This window comes from Vulpes vulpes, chromosome 7 (assembly GCF_048418805.1).
Source record: "Vulpes vulpes isolate BD-2025 chromosome 7, VulVul3, whole genome shotgun sequence".
Classification (NCBI taxonomy): Eukaryota; Metazoa; Chordata; class Mammalia; order Carnivora; family Canidae; genus Vulpes; species Vulpes vulpes.
Window position 1 is genome coordinate 101,121,604 of NC_132786.1, and position 18,675 is coordinate 101,140,278.

Here is an 18,675-nt window from a genome sequence, read left to right on the forward strand (position 1 = left end):
TGAACTTCATTGAATATAACCAATAGTTTCATGTTAATTCTTGAAAATACCCTTTTTTGTTTTTTAACAAAAACAAAATGGAGCCCACAACCCTGAGATCAAGAGTCAGATGCTTACCCAACTGAGCCACCCAGGTGTCCCTTGAAAATACTTTAAATACATTAAAATATCTTCAAGCTTATTTTTAAAGTCTCATAGATATAGTTATTATAAAATACTGCCTGTAATGATTAGCATTTTTATTTTTTTTGTGATTAGCATTTAATATCCACCATTTCTCTCTTTGCTTTTTTTTGTCTGAATCTCTCCAATGGGATATATGCCCCATGAAGGTAAGGAGTTGGTTTTGTTTATAACTGTATCCCCACATCTAGGACAGAGGAGTGTTAAAGGTACTTGTGGAGTGAAGGAATTAATTTTTTCTAAGGTATTCATTCATAGGCATACACGAATTGAGTAATTAAAAATGCACAGTTGTATTTTATCATAGCAGCAGTGTATAAAGTTAAAAGTAAAGAAATTACAGGGGGATGGCTAGTGTAAGAGACAGGAGGTAGTATATTTCACCGCTGGGGTGAAATATACACTGCCACTTTTCCACGGCAACAGACTCTTTCTGAATATCCCAAGATGGCTTGGTAATACAATTTTGTAAATGGATTTCACTAGCAGGTGATAAATCAAAGCCATTCTTTGAAAATGTTATAGCATAATTTTTCAAAGAGCTTAAGAAGTTTCCCATTGAACAAGGTTATACACAAACACATATAAATCATCACCAGGTATGGCCACTGAGCATTGGGTTCCAAGCTTCCTCCTCCATCAACATTCTAACTGCCCTACGAATCCAAAGAAATGGTGCAGTAATGTATGTAATACGAAGGTATTACTTGTGCAATGGCTAAGTGATGTGGTGATTTCAGCATAAAAGGCTCTGGAAATTTTCTACATGAATTCTAAGGTCTTTCCTCCAGATCTAGAATTTATGGTTCTGTGACATTTTAAATTCCATGGTTCTGTGACATTTGGAAAGAGGTTGATATAGATTCCTTTCAATCAAGGTTTTTTGGTGATGAAAGATCTCTCAAAGATCATCTTTCATATGACTTGCTTAAGGTTTCAGGCTAGTTTATTAATGGAGCCCAGATCTGGGACTCAAGACCTCAGAATCTCATTTTAGTACCCTTTCTACTCGGCTATGTTCATTTTCTCCTTTCTTAATACATGCTTCTTTGCAGAAATAAGCATCTTGGCTGTGAGACTCAAGGGCCACCCAGGGATTGTTACAGCACAACAGAGCCCTGGCAAAAATCCAGATGAATTTTATTCACTATATATCATCACCTCCTCATTTCAAGGGTTGAGAAATTCAACAGCTGTGTGTCCAGTACCTCTATCTCCTCTGATTGTTTCCCTTTTTTTTTTTTCAAAATTATTTGTGGGTGGACCAACAGTGCAGGTTTGTGAATTTTGAACTTAGGCTGCAGAGGCAGGGACCAGTGGACATCAAGCTCTGGAGAGGAGGTGGGGAATGGAGGGGAAGTGGAAGAAAGGGGAAATGATATCATAATGCCCCTAACTCTCTGAGGCAAATATATATTTGTAACTATTAGAAACTTGGAATAAATCTTAAAAAGTTGGGGGAAGGGAATGAGACAGGGTCACTGTTCTATCTCCCTGGCTCTCACATCTGGCTCCATATTAGCATCAGTGGGGAAGTTTTAAAGTCCATAAAATTTAGGCTTCATCTCAGGTCAACTGAATCAGAACCTCTGGGGTGGGACCCAGGTATTGGTATTTTTTTTAAAAAAGATTTTCTTTATTTATTCATGAGAGACAGAGAGAGAGAGATAGAGAGAGACAGAGAGAGAGGCAGAGGGAGAAGCAGGCTCCATGCAGGGAGCCTGATTTGGTACTCGATCCTGGGTCTCCAGGATCACGCCCTGGGCTGTTGAGCCACCCGGGCTGCCCAAGGTATTGGTATTTTAAAAAATGCCCCATGCACCCTTAATGATCAGCCACACATAAGATCCACTATGGCACGTCTATTTGTTACATGCCATTACAGAAAGAAAAACAAAAGATAAATACAAGATAATTTTATGTGTATATTAATTGCACAAAATCATGAAGAGATTTACCATTATCTGAAAATTTTCTGTCTAGCCTCAACAACATTTAGCTCTATATAAACTATGCTGCTACACAGTCACTGAAATCTTTGCCACCTGGAAGAGGAAGCCTGGGACAGAAATGCCAAACATCTTTCCAGAAATCCTAAAAGGCAAGGAAATCAAGGAAGGTGTTCACCTAAATTGTCTTCTATCTTTCCAATGATCTTCCAGTGATCTTTCTATGATCAGGAAAAAAGCATTCTTTCATAAGAAATACACACAGAGCACTTAGGACAGGCATGGTGCCAGCCAAGAAGAAGACAGTAAAGTTCATAAAAAATCAGGTGCCTGTCCTAGCTTTCCTTAAGTTTCTGTAGTGTATTGCTCTAAAAAAGCCGGTAAACTGGCAATGGAGATTAACCTTTGGACTCTATCGATTGAGTGAGACACCCCTATAACATAAGCCAGGTACTTTCACAGAGGTTGTTATCGTGTTACAAAGGTAAGGGACTCTGGTTCTCAATGATATGCTCAACCTATGAGGTGCTGCTGAAAGCAGATCACTAATGCTGAGGTGCTCACAAACACTCAAAGCAGGCATTTCCACACCAAGTACCCATCCACGGAATATGCTGAATGACATCCTCATGGGTAACAATACCAGCCACGCCTTGAAGAAAGCAGATCAAGCCCAATAAGAATGAGCTGGTTGGCTTTACCTGTTCCTACTATCCTATTCTCTGTTCCCTGGTTTTTCTTCAAAACCTGTGATCTTAAGTGCATTTACTTCAAAAGGACGAAAAAGAATAAGGAAATGGAAGAAAAAAAAAAAAGAGGGCAGCAAATCATGTTATTTGCTCTTCTGTCCTCCCTAAGGTGGACCTGTCATAATGCAGATTCAGAGAGAAAAATCAATAGGAAGATTTTTCCCTATGTAATCCATCCAATACATAATGTTCCCCTGGCTTTGAACCAGAAGTCGTTATTCCCAACAGCAGCAGCTTTAAACAAAACAGTCTATCTTTTCCAGGGAGGGGAAAGAGTTAAACAGAGGAGCAGGAACTGCTGTAGACCCCACAGCCCTAGTCTGGGGGGGGAACTCACTCTTCCAACTCTCCAGCTCCTCTATTCACAACTCCTTGTTTTTCTTTCTCCTTGCCTGCTTTGTAATTCTCCTGGGCTGGAAATGCTCTGGGATGTCTACCCTGTGACGTCTACCCCATATCTGGGAGGATGAAAGATGGAGCTGCTTGATTTTTCTCTACCATTCCAAATGTTTAAGCCAGAACCTGAACTTGACAGAAAAAGTAATCTTTGAAAGCTGCTTTAATCACTTTCCAGGTTCATAAATAGGTATCCAATAGCCAGACTCAAATAGTTTTTCCATTTGGAACAATGAAGAATCATTTATTCATTCATCCATTTATTCTACAGCTATTCCTGGGAAGACTCCTTGGGCCTGGTCCTACAAGGGAGGAAAGGTACGCATAGAGGGGATTATGAAAACATACATGTGTAGATCTATTCACTTGGGAAAACCATGAGTAAGTTGCTCTTAAGCATCTCTAATATTATTGCTTTGAAAACTCAGTTTGAGTTGTTGATAGAATAACATGAATTGTTTTCTATAGTCGCTTCTTGATTCAGGTGGCAAGAGGATTACATTATGTCAATAGCTCTGGCATTCTCCTTCCTATTCCGTTCAATTAAGTCAACGTTTTTCCACTTACACATTCACATCAATTAGTAATCACTTCAACTGCTCCTCTGTGAGTGCAGAAGGTCTGTTCTATTGGGCCTTGCACTTACATTTTCACAACTAAGTGAGTTTTGTGGGAAAGAGATGGGAAATTACTCACATCTCTTGCTCTGTGATTTTCTCCAGCCTCTGGTGGGTACAGGAATGTAAGAATCCAGAACAGGCTCATCTAGTCTCCAGGAGAGTTTATGTCCTCCCATGTACCCTCTTCCTCCTCACTGCCATTGGGGCCATGTGGACGAGCACCATATGGCTCCAGCCAGCCCCATATGGTTCCCTCTCCCTAAAAGGGGTGCTCGAGAACATAAAAACGCTGTTGTATACTTTTATTGCAGCCCCTTCTCATTTTCCTCCATCTGTCTTCCATATGTTTATACGATGCTATTAGGCTCTTGCACACATAGGCCTTTTATAATGAGGGTTGCCAGCCTGACCAAAATAAAGAATGAGAATTCACCTCTGTCGGTAACAAGGGGCCTCAATTACTTGAAATATGTGATTCACTTAGTATTCAAACTAGGACAAATGAATAACCTCCTTTCTTCAAGTTGCCCATGAAATTCATTTTATTTTTACATATATGATATTTCTTTCCATTTTAGCAACAAAAACCACATAACGGCTTTTCTGTTCTATTTTCTCCAAGTGCTGTAGGTGAAGTGTTGAAGAACCACATATGACTTCACTTAGGCCTCCCTATTACATGCACATCAATCTTTCTCTGAGTTTGACTTTTCATTTTTATAAAGTTCTCCGTTAATCACAGGAAAAGTTGCTACCATGCTTTCTTTCAAGTGTCACTACAAAAATTTGAAGTTTCACGTGTCCTCTGAAAACTCTAAGGAAATGAGTAGGAATCAGGAGAGGCTGACCCCAAGAGACCTCTTCAAGCTCTGCTGAGGGCAAGCCACTGAGCTCTGGTCCTCTTTGCTTTGCTGAGCACTTGGCTAAAAGTGACATATCTGATACAGGGCCTGGTGCAACAGTCACTAGACACCATGCACAATACTGTTTCCAGCAGCAGGCAACTCCTGGCATTAGCAAAGTAATCCGAGTGATTTCTCATTCCCAGTGTTAAATACTGGGACTTGCTATGGGCACCTTGGCCATCTTTCTCAAAACAAAACAAAACAAAACAAAACAAAACAAAACAAAACAAAACAAAACACCACTGACAATAAGAAAGAAAAAAAGAAATCAAGTGAAGCCTAATACTGGCTTTAATAATTTTTAAACTTACTCATATGACCTAGACACAAAGTCTCACATTACAGACCAGAACTGTGGTGCTATTAAGAGGCAAGCATACAATCCTCTGAAACATCTATCCACATTAAAAGGTGTCCTCTTTGGGGCAGATTATTTGCCTGTAATCTAGTTCAAACCACCTGTGTAATGCAGTCTGGTAATCAGTACATGGAAAATATGCCCGTTCCATGATGATTATATCTGATGAAGCGGAACACGGGAATAGTGCTCAAATGCAGAAAATATTAATCAATAGACATAGAAAAACAACTCAGCAAATGCCATGAGAATGTTTTTCTTTTAGCCTGTGTATAAATGGCATTTACTCATTTCTCCCACCTTAAACGTATGCAAAATAAAGTATCTATTTGAATTTTGAGATCAGAGTATAACATTACTGTAGGATAAGGGATTGGGTTACTTTCCTTTTCTTTTTTTAACCCACTTACATATTTCACCCAACTTTGTTTCTCTTCATGTCCTTTATAATGCAATTTAGAATCAGACATCAGTTAGGTTCAGACAAAAAAAACTAGTGAGACCTAAGGAAACTTGCTCCCACCTACACAGTCATTTCACAATCCTTCCTACAAGGGAAAAACCTAAGGTGTTACTCTGCAGGAATTCAACCTACAAACACCTTTTATTGATGCAGTCAATGTCATGCCAAGTGTGGGCATCACAGGTGCTCTGGTAACAGCAAAAAGTGCATTTCAGTCAGGAGATCAAGTTACAGAATTGAGGCAACAGCCAGAGGCCTATTCACTGGAATAATTGTTCCACGCTGGAACAAATGACAAATTCTGGTGAAGAGAAGTATGTACTTGCCCTTTGGTGATAAAGGAAGCATGGTTAGGTTGTTTTGTAGATGCAGTGGTACTGTTTCCCAAAGTGCAAGGGTGACAAAGCTAAGTGGGTATTTTGCTCCCAGATTAAAAAGAAATTTGGACAAGAAGTCTGATCAATAAGACTTCACTGAATTATAGTTTCTGGACTGCGAAGCTGTAAGTATGAATATTCTGCACAGCAGGGCTTGCTCTGAGCAGTTTGTAAATCACCTGGAAAAAGGCAGAAGTTGCTGCTAAGCTTCTAGTTGCTGAGTAGTTACATTAATTGTTGACGTTTCTGCAGAGGCTACTCCCCTCAGCTCAGTGCTTCCCAGAGGCCAGGTGAATGCTCAGTCCCTGGTATTTCTTCCCAACAAACACTGGCTATTGAAATGCTAGCCTCTTGCCAATTGCCTTTAGGTGAGATTTGGTCAAAATTGCCCAAGACAGGAGAACATCTGCCTTCCTAATGTTTTCTTTGTACAGGGACTTCCCAGGTGGCTGCTCAGATCTACATGTGTCCATTTACTGGATTGAAACAAAACAGCACGAGGCCAGGGGGGAGGCGCACAAAGCATATGCCGCTTCTGCCCATGCTGGGTTCCCCTGCAGTGGGAACCTTGCCCCTGAGTGTCCCAACAAGGGGCAGCTGCAGCTGCGGGTCTGGAAGCTGGAGACACCCCCCAACCCCCCCGCCTTACCTGTTTCTTTGTCCTGGACATCTTCCAGGTGCAAGTCATTCAAAAGGTGCTCCAAAATCTTCTCCGGGGTCCCGGACACGACCACGTATCTGTCAGAGAGCAAAGAGTCCACCGAGTCATCCTCGGTGGAAGACTGCGAGCGGCTGCTCCATTCATCGTCCTCGTCCTCCTCGTCAATGTATTTGAAATAAGGCACATCGAAGGTGGGCAAGGGCAGCTCTGGGTCCGAGAGCGCGGATTCCTTCCTCTCTAGATGAGGGTCAAAGACCCTCAGCCGGGAGCTGCCCATTGTGATCGGCTACTAACAAAGGCATCCCCTAAGAGCTCAAAGATCTTGCCATCTCCGTCCTTTCGCAGGGAACTGAGTCCATCTGGCTGCCAAGAGCTCTGCAGTCAGCTAGAACGCTCGAGAGGCGGAGAGAAAAGAGGGAGGGAGGGAGGGATGGGAGGCAGCGGGAGCGAGTGAGATGGAGCGAGAGAAGGGGAGAGAAGGGGAGGCAGGCAGGGCCGGGAAACGCGCTGCGCTGGGGCGAACTCACCTCCAATCACTCTCGGCGCTGCCGGCCGGGGGGGCCGGGCCACAGCCCTGCACTTTCTTCAGCACCAGGACGTTCCGCTCTTGCTCCGTAACCTGAACGGTCGCCACTTCATCATCCTGCATTCATTGGGGACCAGAGCGACCGGTGGGATGAGAAGGGGAGAGAGAATTAGACAGGCCAACAAAAACAAGAACAAAAAGAACCCCCAAACCAAAACAGGGGCTAAACTGAAGCTGCGTTTTCTCCAGTTGCTTTCCACCAGGATTTCTTTAAAGGTTAGGAAAAAAATGAGAAGTCCGGGCAAGAATCTCCCTCTAATGGTGGAGTGTCCAGGCTCAAATTCTACAGACATGTAGACTATCAGGGAGGCATAAAATACTGTATAAGGAAATGAGAAAAAAATAACCAAAAGTGGGACTAGGATTCAGAAAGCTCACTTTGAAAACTACCTGAATGACCTGAATTAAGAAATCCAAAGTTCAGAGTTTCAAAAAACACGACATACTAATTGCATATATATTCTCTTTTATCTCATAATGCTTATTAAATATTCACTGTATTAAAACTGGAAAGTCATAAATCATTTAAACACTAAAACAATGAGCAAGCCATATTAAGTAGTTATAGGAGACACATATTCATTTACTTCACAGCCTACTGTAAAAGGTGGGCAAAAAAACTACCCATTCTATCACTTGGTTCATTAATCCCCCCAGACGTAAGATGGTCTTCAAATTTATCATGTACGAGTTTTGCCGGAATATAAGCAAAAACGGATCTCTAGTTAGAATCTCATCTAGGTTGAAATTCGCATGTCGTGGGTGAGTGCACTGACTTTCTTCACCTCGGTCCCTTTTAAAAAGGAGAGAAGGCTGAACAATCATTCATTTCTGCACACACAGCTTCCACAGCTCAGAGCCAGCGTGGTCCGCTGACGTGGCTCTGTCGGAGTTCGGCTCACTGCTGACCCAGCAGTGTGGAGCCCGACCCTGAGTGATGAACACTTCCAGAGTATATTGTGTGAAATTCTCCCAGCGTGAGGCACCGGGAAGTGGAAAGAAGCCCAGGAAGAAAGAACCGTAAGATGCATGCAAGAAAAGCTAGCTTCTGTATCCCGGAGATTTGAGCAAAAGATTAAAGCAAGAAAAGTTGATAGAAAGTAGGCTTCACCTTAAAAATATCACTCCTTTCAAAAGGGAAACATGCCCTAGAGTTCTTAGCATGTTTCTGCCACCCGGCAGAAAATCCAACCTATTATTAGGTGCAAATACTTAAAAAAAGAAAAAAAAAAGAGTATTTGTTTCCCCAACAGGTAAAACGTATTAAGTCCTAACTGTACCTTATTAATCAGTTCCACAGATCTATCAGGGCTGTCAAAATATTTTATTCACCTTGCATAAGAATTGAGGCACTAATCCTGCCATAATTGTCAACCAAATCAGTGATACAATTATGACTTCAAATGCTGATGTCCTGATTCCCAAGAAAATGTAGAGACAAAAATACAAATTATCGGTCACTCTAAACAACAATATAATTTTATGATAATTTAAAATATCTTTTAGTGGCAAATAATTTTACTATGTAAAACTGGTGTATTACATTTCAGCAAGGTCAGACGCTCAGTTACTGTGGCAATTAATGTTGGATATTCATTGTTAAACTCCCTGAGGACGGCAGTGTGACTCCTGTAACATGAATACCAATGTGTAATTGCTATCTTTCATTTCTCCAAAGGGGTTCTTTTGTTATCCATGTAGTTGAAGTGAAATAAGGTGGCTGGAGAGAGGAGGAGCATATCTTGACCAAAAAAAAAGGCAGAATGTGGGTCTGGGATACTGAGACACACAGAAAAAAATAATTCACTCAACAGTAGATTTGAAAGGACAAAAATCTTTCCCTGGTTTTCCTCTCATCGTAAGCCAATATTCATTTTATATGAGCCTGCTGTCATTCTGAAGTACATTTTACATTCTACATGCACGTGATATATGGCATTATTAACTTCCATGGGCCACGCACATACATATGGATGGGAAGGGCTTCTCTAATGTCTGTGTAACTAATATGTATTACAGGGCTGTGCAGAGAGCAGCCACACTCTGCTGGGCAGGGAAATAGCTGAATCATATTGATGTACTATCAATAGCATCTTATGTCATACTGATAGTTTCCATTTTGAAAACCTGTTAAAAAATAAAGAGAAGAAAAAGCTGAAAAATCAATGTATAAAGGGAGATGTAAGTTATCTAAAATTGCCGTGAAAACATAATAATCCTATGCATTATATCTGGCTTTCAGAAAGGAAGGTAATATGAACACCTCGTGACCCATGCACCCTCATCTAATTGTTCTTCCTGAAAAAGAGCAGAGTACCATGGTAGAGGTTCTGAGTATGAAACTTTGTTCTGGTGCTTGCTTGGTGAAGAATAAAAGTATTTAGAGGTCTAATGATGGAAAATTGTTTAATGACAAATTGTGAAGTGCAAGTAAGGCATTAAAATGCTTAATTTATAGTCAGCCACTCAACAAATGGTGATGGTGTCTTATGGGTAAGGCACTGTGCTGGATATGGAGTAACAAGCAAAGAGGAGCAAGACAAGTCCCTTGCCCTTAACTAACAAGTTAATAGGCTCCCTGTCAACATAACTGTGGCTTGGCAAGCATCTGACGATGAGGCCAAATGCAAGAGACAGTACCAAGGTTGAACCCATGGGATTTGATAGTCAAGAGGACTGCAAGTGACAGAGAATGGGAATGCCATGAAGTGGGACAAAAACATATAGAGACATCGGTTCTGGTGAGACTGATGCATCTAGTTTCAGACAAGTGATGTTTTAGTATCGATAATATATCATGCTATAGATACTTAGCAGTTAGAAATAATGAACTAGGCTTCCAACAGAGATCAGGGGCAGAGACAAATTTGTGAATTATTCAAGTTTTGGGAGTGGATGAGATTGTTAAGGGGGATCAAGAGAGAAAAAGAACTATAAAAATGGAAATAGGGGAAGAAAAAAACCCCACAGAAAGTTGGAGAATAGCTGGACAGTCAGTCTTGAGATTATGAAGAAGTCAAACCAAAAAAAAAAAAAAAAAAAAAAAAGAAGTCAAACCAAGATGAGCCAGGAGAACCTGGAGGGCATGGTGTCAAGAGATTTAAGGAAAAAGCTGGTCTGATGCTGTCAAGTTTACAAAGAAAAGTTTTTGAAAAAGAAATGACAAGATCACCTTGGTCCGAGATTGAGAAAAGAAGGGTTAAGATGTGATTGAATGGCGGGGGTGGGGGGGGGGGGTGGGGGGGGTGGGGGGGGGGAAGTGCAGAGATGGGCAAGACCCCTTCCTGGAAGTGCATTATGAAGGGAAGGGGTCAGACTGCAAAGGCTGTGTGGCTGTCGAAGGGAGCAAGGGGAGAGGGATATGGAGAAGAGGGGACAAAATCAGGAACACAGTACAAGAGGTAGGTTATAAAAGGTTAAAAATTCTTTCCCTCAGAGAGTTTCAAGGGAAGGAGGATAGGTGGAGACTTAGAAAAAAATTAAGTAGGGAACATCAAGAAACCAAGTAGAGCATATGAGATGGCTTCTATCCTCTTAGTAGAGTGGGGATTGGAAATACCTTCTGGAAGGAGGGGGTTCAGGGTGAAGTTGGTGGACACATGGCTTCCAGGGGATAAACAAGTTAGGAAAAGAGCATTTCTAAACAGCTTTGTGGACCGCTGAGGGTAGAAACACACATTGATGGTTATCTGCCTTTCTGCTGAAGTGCTCACAAACCTTAGAGGGGAATAGTCAATGATGGGGCACAGCAAGAAGAAGGGGTTGGCAAAGGAAACAACAAGGGGAGGGCTTCTGGGGGGAGGGGGAGTCAGCATACCATGAATGCAGCTCATCCCCACATAGTGTCTGTCTGGCTAGGGAAAGCAGTGAGCCAAGAAAGGAGTTGATAAATCGAGAAAACATGGAGCGGCTGAGGATAAGACCCCATAGGAGCTAAGGGAGCATGCAGGGGGTGGACGAAGAAGCAGGTGGAAACTTTGATCAAGGAGGCAAATATCTCAAGTGGAGCAGTTCAGAGCGGTGAAGACTGAAGAAGACCAGAGGAGTCCCTGATACTCAGGAGCTAGGCCGGGGCCTCTCCTGTGAATGCCAGTGACTGCAGAAAACTGACATCAGAGCCAGGCTCTAACTAGGATGGAACAAGACAAACACAAGGCTCCATGGTAATCAAACCTGAACACAGACAAAGCATGAATGCTGGCCAAGCCAGAAAACACCAAAAAAATCCAGATAATGAGCAACTGCTGCTTCTTTCACAATGAGCACTTCAGTTTTTCTAGTCTGCCTTGCCTGGAGATAAGACTTAAGATATCTAGTCACAGAGTTACCCCATTTCCTGATGGCAAAGCCCTACTTCTTTAAACCCTCCCCCAAATCACTGAACACAAACCCAAGTCTTATGAGTCCTTTCCCCCAGCATTGTCTTATACTGAGTTGCCCCACAGCTCCCCACCGTGTGAGGTCTCCAGGTCAGCAATGGGCAACAAAACCAGCCTGTCCAACTACGGCTGTGCTCCTGGTGGTCTCTGACTAGAGGACATTGATGAGAGTTATCGGATACTGCCTTGCCACTGGTATGGAGTGGTGTGGACATGGTGGTCACTGGAATCAAGGATTAACAAAAAGCATTCCGGGAGCTCCTAGGTGGCTCAGTTGGTTGGGCACCTGCCTTTGGCTCAGGTCATGATCCTGACTGAGATTAAAAAAAAAAAAGAAAAAAAAAAGCATTGCTTTGTCAGGGTGATGAGACAGTCATAGATAGGAATGTTCCTGAAAGTGACTGTAGGAAACAGGGCTCAAAGGATGGTAAAGTAGAAGATAGATAATAAAGCTACTGGGGAAAGTAGAAGAGCATCTGGAGTGAAGGAAAGATGACCTGAGCAAGTTGCACAGGCCTTAGGAGAGAAGGGGCTTCTGCAGGTGCGACAATGATATGGAAGGTGGCAAGGGGTACACGGTGGATTCCCAGAAGGCACCACATTTCTTCATGCCTTTGCCCATAGTGTTCAGCCCTGCTTTGTATATGCTCAGTGAAAATTCCCATCTCTTCCCAAAACACATATGAGCCTCCGGGTGTGCAGAAATCAGTTCTTTCCCTACTCTCCAGAAGGGATGCTGGGAAGAAGAAATTCCAACAACTGGGCCAGATGGAGTAGTCTTCACAGCTTTGCCTGTGGGATGCGATTTGGGATGAATGGGTAGGTGTGGAAGGAGAGGAAATGCAAAACCAAACAGGTGTCCTCAGCTAAAATGGTGTGTGTAGGGGGGATAAATGCTAACAGGGAAGGCTGAGAGATCACAGAACTACAGGAGCACTGAAAAGAGCCCATTAGGATCATGAAAACAAAGAAAGCCTCCCAAGTTGTCCCTACTCCTCATCTTTGTACATTCTTTGGGCCAGTAGCTCTATTTCCTTTTTCTGGCGACACTGCTATTGTGCCTGTGAATTCTGAATGAATTATATATAGAACCAGCATTTTTTACTTACTTTAGACTAATTTGTATGCTTATGGTAAGCTTTTGTACTTCTAAATCAAACTTTTTTCCTTTAATTTATTCACATGAAAGATTTATTTTTAGGATGAAAATGCCTAGTAAATAATAAAAATATTAATTTTTTAAAAAATAAAATGAAGAATTAATACTCATAGTTTAGCAGGTCTTAACTTGTATTATCCTGAACCAAATTTCTGACTGTATTTATATTTTCACTTATCACCAGCACTAGCAAGAAAAAGTGATTACTAAGGGATTTTTCAGGCTTGCTGGAATTATCACAACTACTTGCTTGATTTTTCCATTATCACAAATAATGGAAAATATTCCTCTCCCAAACACTCACATTAAGCAGCCACTGGTATTCTCTATGGCAATTGTGTCCCTGTTGCTCTATGAATGTAAACTCCTATAAGAGCACTTAACTGGGGGATTCATGGATGGGCTTTAGGGACTCAGAGAACCCTCAGAAAGTACCTAAAGTTTTTATGTGTAGGCACATTTTTCAAGGCAGAGTCAAGAGTCTTCAGTCTCACTCAAATCTATGAACACCCAAGAGTGCAAACCATTCCATATGATGGAACTTTCATTTATCACCTCACCTAAAGGACTCTTTGTGAGTCCTGCCACTAACACCCTCCATCCAGGTGAGATGCCCAAAGAACCTGGTCATGATGTCTATCACACTGACCTCTATTCATTTGTTCTCTCTGTGTTCTCCAGTAAATGATGACATCTTGAGGGCAAGGACTGTGACTTCTATCTCTCTTTCTAACACACAGCTCAGGGTACATGATATTCATTTGATAAAGGTTTACTGTATATACAAATAATGAACAAACGAGAAGGACTGAATTGCCTCTAAAAAGCAGAATTCTATGTTGTAAGGCTCAAAGGTTATTCTTCCTGAAAGGCTTCCCTCACCCTCCACTTAGTCACTTTTCTATTATAATGCTCATCATAGTAGCTAATTGTGCTTTGAACATGAGTGTTAGAATTACTTATTCCACCTACTAAACCAAGCTCCCATGCAACTAACATATAGTAAGAGGCCATGTAACTTACACAGCATTAGGAAGGCATTCACTCCCAGCAACTGCGCTGCTGGGGATTTACCCCAAAGATACAGATGCAATGAAACGTCAGGACACCTGCACCCCGATGTTTCTAGCAGCAATGTCCACAATAGCCAAACTGTGGAAGGAGCCTCGGTGTCCATCGAAAGATGAATGGATAAAGAAGATGTGGTCTATGTATACAATGTATCTAATGTAGCCATTAGAAACAACAAATACCCACCATTTGCTTCCACCTGGATGGAACTGGAGGGTATTATGCTGAGTGAAATAAGTCAATCGGAAAAGGACAACCATTATATGGTCTCATTCATTTGGGGAACATAAATAATAGTGAAAGGGAACAAAGGGGAAAGGAGAAAAAATAAGTGGGAAATATCAGAAAGGGAGACACAACATGAGAGACTCCTAACTCTGGGAAACGAACTAGGGATGGGGGAAGGGGAGGTGGGCGGGGGGTGGGGGTGACTGGGTGATGGGCACTGAGGTGGGCACTTGATGGGATGAGCACTGGGTGTTATTCTATATGTTGGCAAATTGAACACCAATAAAAAATAAATTTATTAAATAAATAAATAAATGTTGAAAAAAAAAAAAAGGAAGGCATTCACTAAATGGTACTGTCCCTTGTTCTAGGGCATATAAAAAGGGGGTGGACATGAACAGGACAAACTCTGAGATAAATTGTGAACTAGGCAAGGTGTGTATTTTGAAGTTTTTTTTTTTTTTTTTTTAAGATTTTATTTATTTATTTGAGAGACACAGCATGAAAGAGAAAGAAAGCACTAGCGGGGGACAGGGGAGGGAGAGGCAAAGCACTTCCTCACTGAGCAGGTGGCCCAGTGTGGGACTCAATCCCAGAACCCTGGATCATGATCAGCCCAAAGGCAGACACTTAACCGACTGAGCCACCCAGCACCCAAAATGTGTATTTTATACCCGCTAATCTCCCCATCTTGCTCAGCCCCAAGTGGGATCTTTAGCAACCTCATGTGGCCTAGTGCTCCATCATCAAACCCATCTGAGGTAGGCAGCAACACAAAGCCTTTCAGAGGGAGAACACAAAGAATCACCTGGCTTGATGCCATAGCATTTAGGAGGTCATATGGTAGTACAAGTTGCAATGCTGTTTTCCCTCAAGTTTATGGAAACAGTACCTGAAAATGCTAACTTATTTATAGGAAGGCATTTGCTATAAACTGAATGTAGCTCCCCTCCAAAAAATTCCTTTGTTGAAACCTGACCCCTAGTGTGATACTGTCTGAAGGTGGGGCCTTTAGAAGGTGATTAGGTCATGAGGGTGGACTCATGAAAGGGACTGGTAAGTGATAAAAGAGCCCCCTGAAAGTTCTCTTACCTCTCCTACCTTGTGAAGACACAGTGAAATGATGGCTACCTATGAACCAGAAAGCAATCTTTCATCAGACACTGAATTTGCCAGTGCCTTGATCTTGGACTTCTAACCTCCAGAACTGTGACAAATAAATCATCATTTTTTATAAGTCACACGGTCTGTGGTGTTCTGTGATAGCAGCCCGAATGGACTAAGACATAGAACCAATAGCTTGTTAGGACTCCTTTCATTGCATGACCTTCTTGGTCTAACCTTTATTCATCCGACAAAATTCACTTTGAGAATCGCCGCCTCCAGGAATGCCTTTCCCTTCACCTCCAGTCTGATTTGGGGGCCTCCTTTGTGACCCTATGGTACCATGTGACTCCTTCTGATTCTGCATTTTGAGGAGCACAAAGCGACAGCTGACTTATGGGGAGGTACCAAAGCTTCTTCAACTCTGAATTCCCAAAGAACAGCCAGGTCTTAATACTTCATAGATACTCAAAGAACACTGCATGAATAAATGAACAAAAAGATGAACAGGTAAGTGTGTGTTTTAGGGTTGAGGTTTAGAAAACAGCACCTTAAAGCTCAAAGCATCTATTTATAGCAGTGAAGTCTGATGGTGCTGATAAGCAGGGGACATTTTGCTAAGAGGTGCTTGTCCTAAAGGAGGGTCATCAAAATTACCCTGGTGGTAGATGATACTGGCTTGTGCTGTTCTGCATCTTGACCATCAACTTAAGGTGAGGCGCTCAGACTGGGTGAACTTGAGAAGAATAGCTGGCATGCTCATCAAACTGGACAATGATAAATACAGGCAAGGGGTTACAGATCAGATCAAAATGGCCTGCTCTAGTTCAGGGTCTTGGCCTGAGGGTGGTTCATGTGAAAATCACTTTAAGGTAGCTCCAGGACTTGGCCACTATCTAAGAGAATACATGATCGATATTTTGTGAAATATAAAAATCACATGATTATTAGTTACTGGACCACACAATGCTAATTCAATTACATGTTATTAAGAAAGAAGGAAATAGCACTGCCATATGCAACAAGCTGATTTACTAGGAAGGGCAACAAAGAAAAGATCAAGCCAAGACCCAGGCAGATAAATCAACAACAAGCATTTATTGAAGGTCTACCATACAACAGGCAATGCTGAGAGTAACACATCCGTTATCATGAACAACAATTCTATGAGGTAAATACTACTAAAACCACATTTTGATAAATCTTGGCCAAGAAAGATCACAGAGCAAGGGTGTGGTAAAGCTGAGACTCAACCTGGATAGGCTCAACAACAGAGTTCTTAACCAGACCACAGATGTTCCCCTGAAGATGGTCAATAATGCACATTATAGACTGCAACTATCTGAGGGGACTTGGCTTACTCTGGTGCTGCTAGCAAAAACAGGTCAATATGCTTGGGAGTCAGATAACAGGTGTGTCTGAGTCATGGCAAAGCTCAAAAACTACTAGGATAGCCAGTTTTCAGTTCTAGATGGCCCATGCGATTTGGAAAAGCCATCAAGGGACTGAAAAGAGAAGAGGGCTGAAAAGGATGGAGCATAGTATTAGGACCACAACTAAACCAGCTAAAGGAAGGGCAGAGCTCAAGAACTACCAAAGGGAAAATGAACTGCTGGCAGGAACAGAGTTACACATGGTCAGGATCTGAGGAATCTGAGACTCTGGGCTCCTGTGCCCACACCACTTGGGTCACAGAGACACGTAGGTTAAGGCTGTGGGACTTCCAGTGCATTAGCTGCCTTGGGCCGGATAGCTTCAAGTACTGTGCAGATACTGAATTATACACTCTAAAATGGGACTTTCATCTTAAAAAAAAAAAAAGGAATAAAAAGAGATATCCAAACCAATCCAAATCTGGGCTGTGATGAGCCTGTAGGCACAGAAGTTTGTTGGCTAGGATACACGGGGCCCTCCACCAAGAAGCTACAAGGGGTTCTAAGAAACATGTCCTGTGAGGTACAGTTCATGTAGCTGGAATGTCTAAGAAAGAAAAGCTTGGGAGAGTGAAACCCTGGTAGGTAATTTCCATCCTCTGAGCTACCCTTCCTGTTGAAGAAAAAGCCACAGGATTACTCATGATGTTCTAGAAAGGTGACCTCCTATTAATGGGTGGCTAGATAAAAGAGGCTGATTGTTTTTCAATTTAAGGAAGTATCAACAACAGAGGTGGAATGAGCTCACCCTCAAGCTGGAGCAGAGCCTGTCAATAGTATTACGGAACAAGGGAAGATGGTTCTTCAGTGAGAGAGGGGGCCAGACAAGATGACCTTGGTTATCTTTTCCAGCATTAAGATTCTACAAAAATTCAGCTGTTTTGACTTTACTTTTCTCATAAAAGCCTGAAATATTGGCTCCCCTAAATAGGAGAGATGCACATGATTTAGCAGTATCTCGTCTCATCTTGTACTACGGAAATTCACACACAGCTTAAAAAACCAGACCACTAATGCCCACATCTATTCTTGTACCATAAATGTGGGTACAGCAGAATTAAAATACTTATCTGAAAAAAAATCTCCCCAGCCAAAAACAATTTTGTCTGAAAACAACCTTCATAGAATTTGCTGACAAGGTATCTCATGATTCTTTTTTCTCATGGAAAAAAAAGTAAACAGATTAAAAAAAAAAAGGTCAAAAGAATATTGCTAGCAAGACAGACCTGATTAAGAGAATACAGTAAGAGAAAGATTAAGTAAGCAGATGTGTGTCAAGGTGAGTGGTGGCTTGGACTTACAGGACCACAAAGTGCTGACCTGACAATTCCATCTTTGCAGAGGCTATTCTGGCAGAAAGAGACTATTTAAATAATGATCATTGGTTCATTTTGCTCAATCTCACAGGTATTAAGATTGATAACCTAAAACCTAAATGGAACTAATAGGATTCATCATCTCCCAACTCATAAAATCTAGGTATAGTCTGACTTCCATGGGTATGAAAGCAACACAAAGCTGTGAGTGAATGTGACCACACTCCCACAGGAAACTGGTAAACACATCTGGATGGAAAGTTCTGGCTGCTACAGGAGAACCATATTTATTAAATTTCATTGCCTCTAGTAATTATTATGATATAAAACAAGCTGTCTAAGAATCCTAATCTTAGGGCAAGCCTAGGAATTTGATCCCAAGGCCAACTTCAGTGAGTAAAACTACTGAACAACAAGAGCAGAAGAAATGGGGATAGACTGAAATATCTTGAAATATAAAGTCCATATCTTTTTATCCCAAGTATATTGCAATATGCTGTATTTGCCTGATGGATTACTCTGGCAAAAAAAGGAAGAAGAGGGGATCCCTGGGTGGCGCAGCGGTTTGGCGCCCGCCTTTGGCCCAGGGCGCGATCCTGGAGACCCGGGATCGAATCCCACGTCGGGCTCTCAGTGCATGGAGCCTGCTTCTCTCTCTGCCTGTGTCTCTGCCTCTCTCTCTCTGTGTGACTATCATAAATAAAAAAAAAATTAAAAAAATTAAAAAAAAAAGGAAGA

At 41.9% G+C, this 18,675-nt stretch overlaps 1 protein-coding gene across 1 annotated transcript in view; it reads right to left on the bottom strand.

Moving 5' to 3' along the window:
* Positions 1–18,675, bottom strand: part of RAPGEF5 (Rap guanine nucleotide exchange factor 5) — a 228,835-nt gene that overhangs the window by 63,826 nt on the left and 146,334 nt on the right. The window contains exons 10-11 of the mRNA XM_072764532.1: positions 7,189–7,304; positions 6,650–6,738 (exon numbers count right to left, since the gene is read on the bottom strand). Of these exons, the coding sequence (XP_072620633.1) occupies positions 6,650–6,738; positions 7,189–7,304 (205 nt within the window). The remainder of the gene's footprint in view (positions 1–6,649; positions 6,739–7,188; positions 7,305–18,675) is intronic.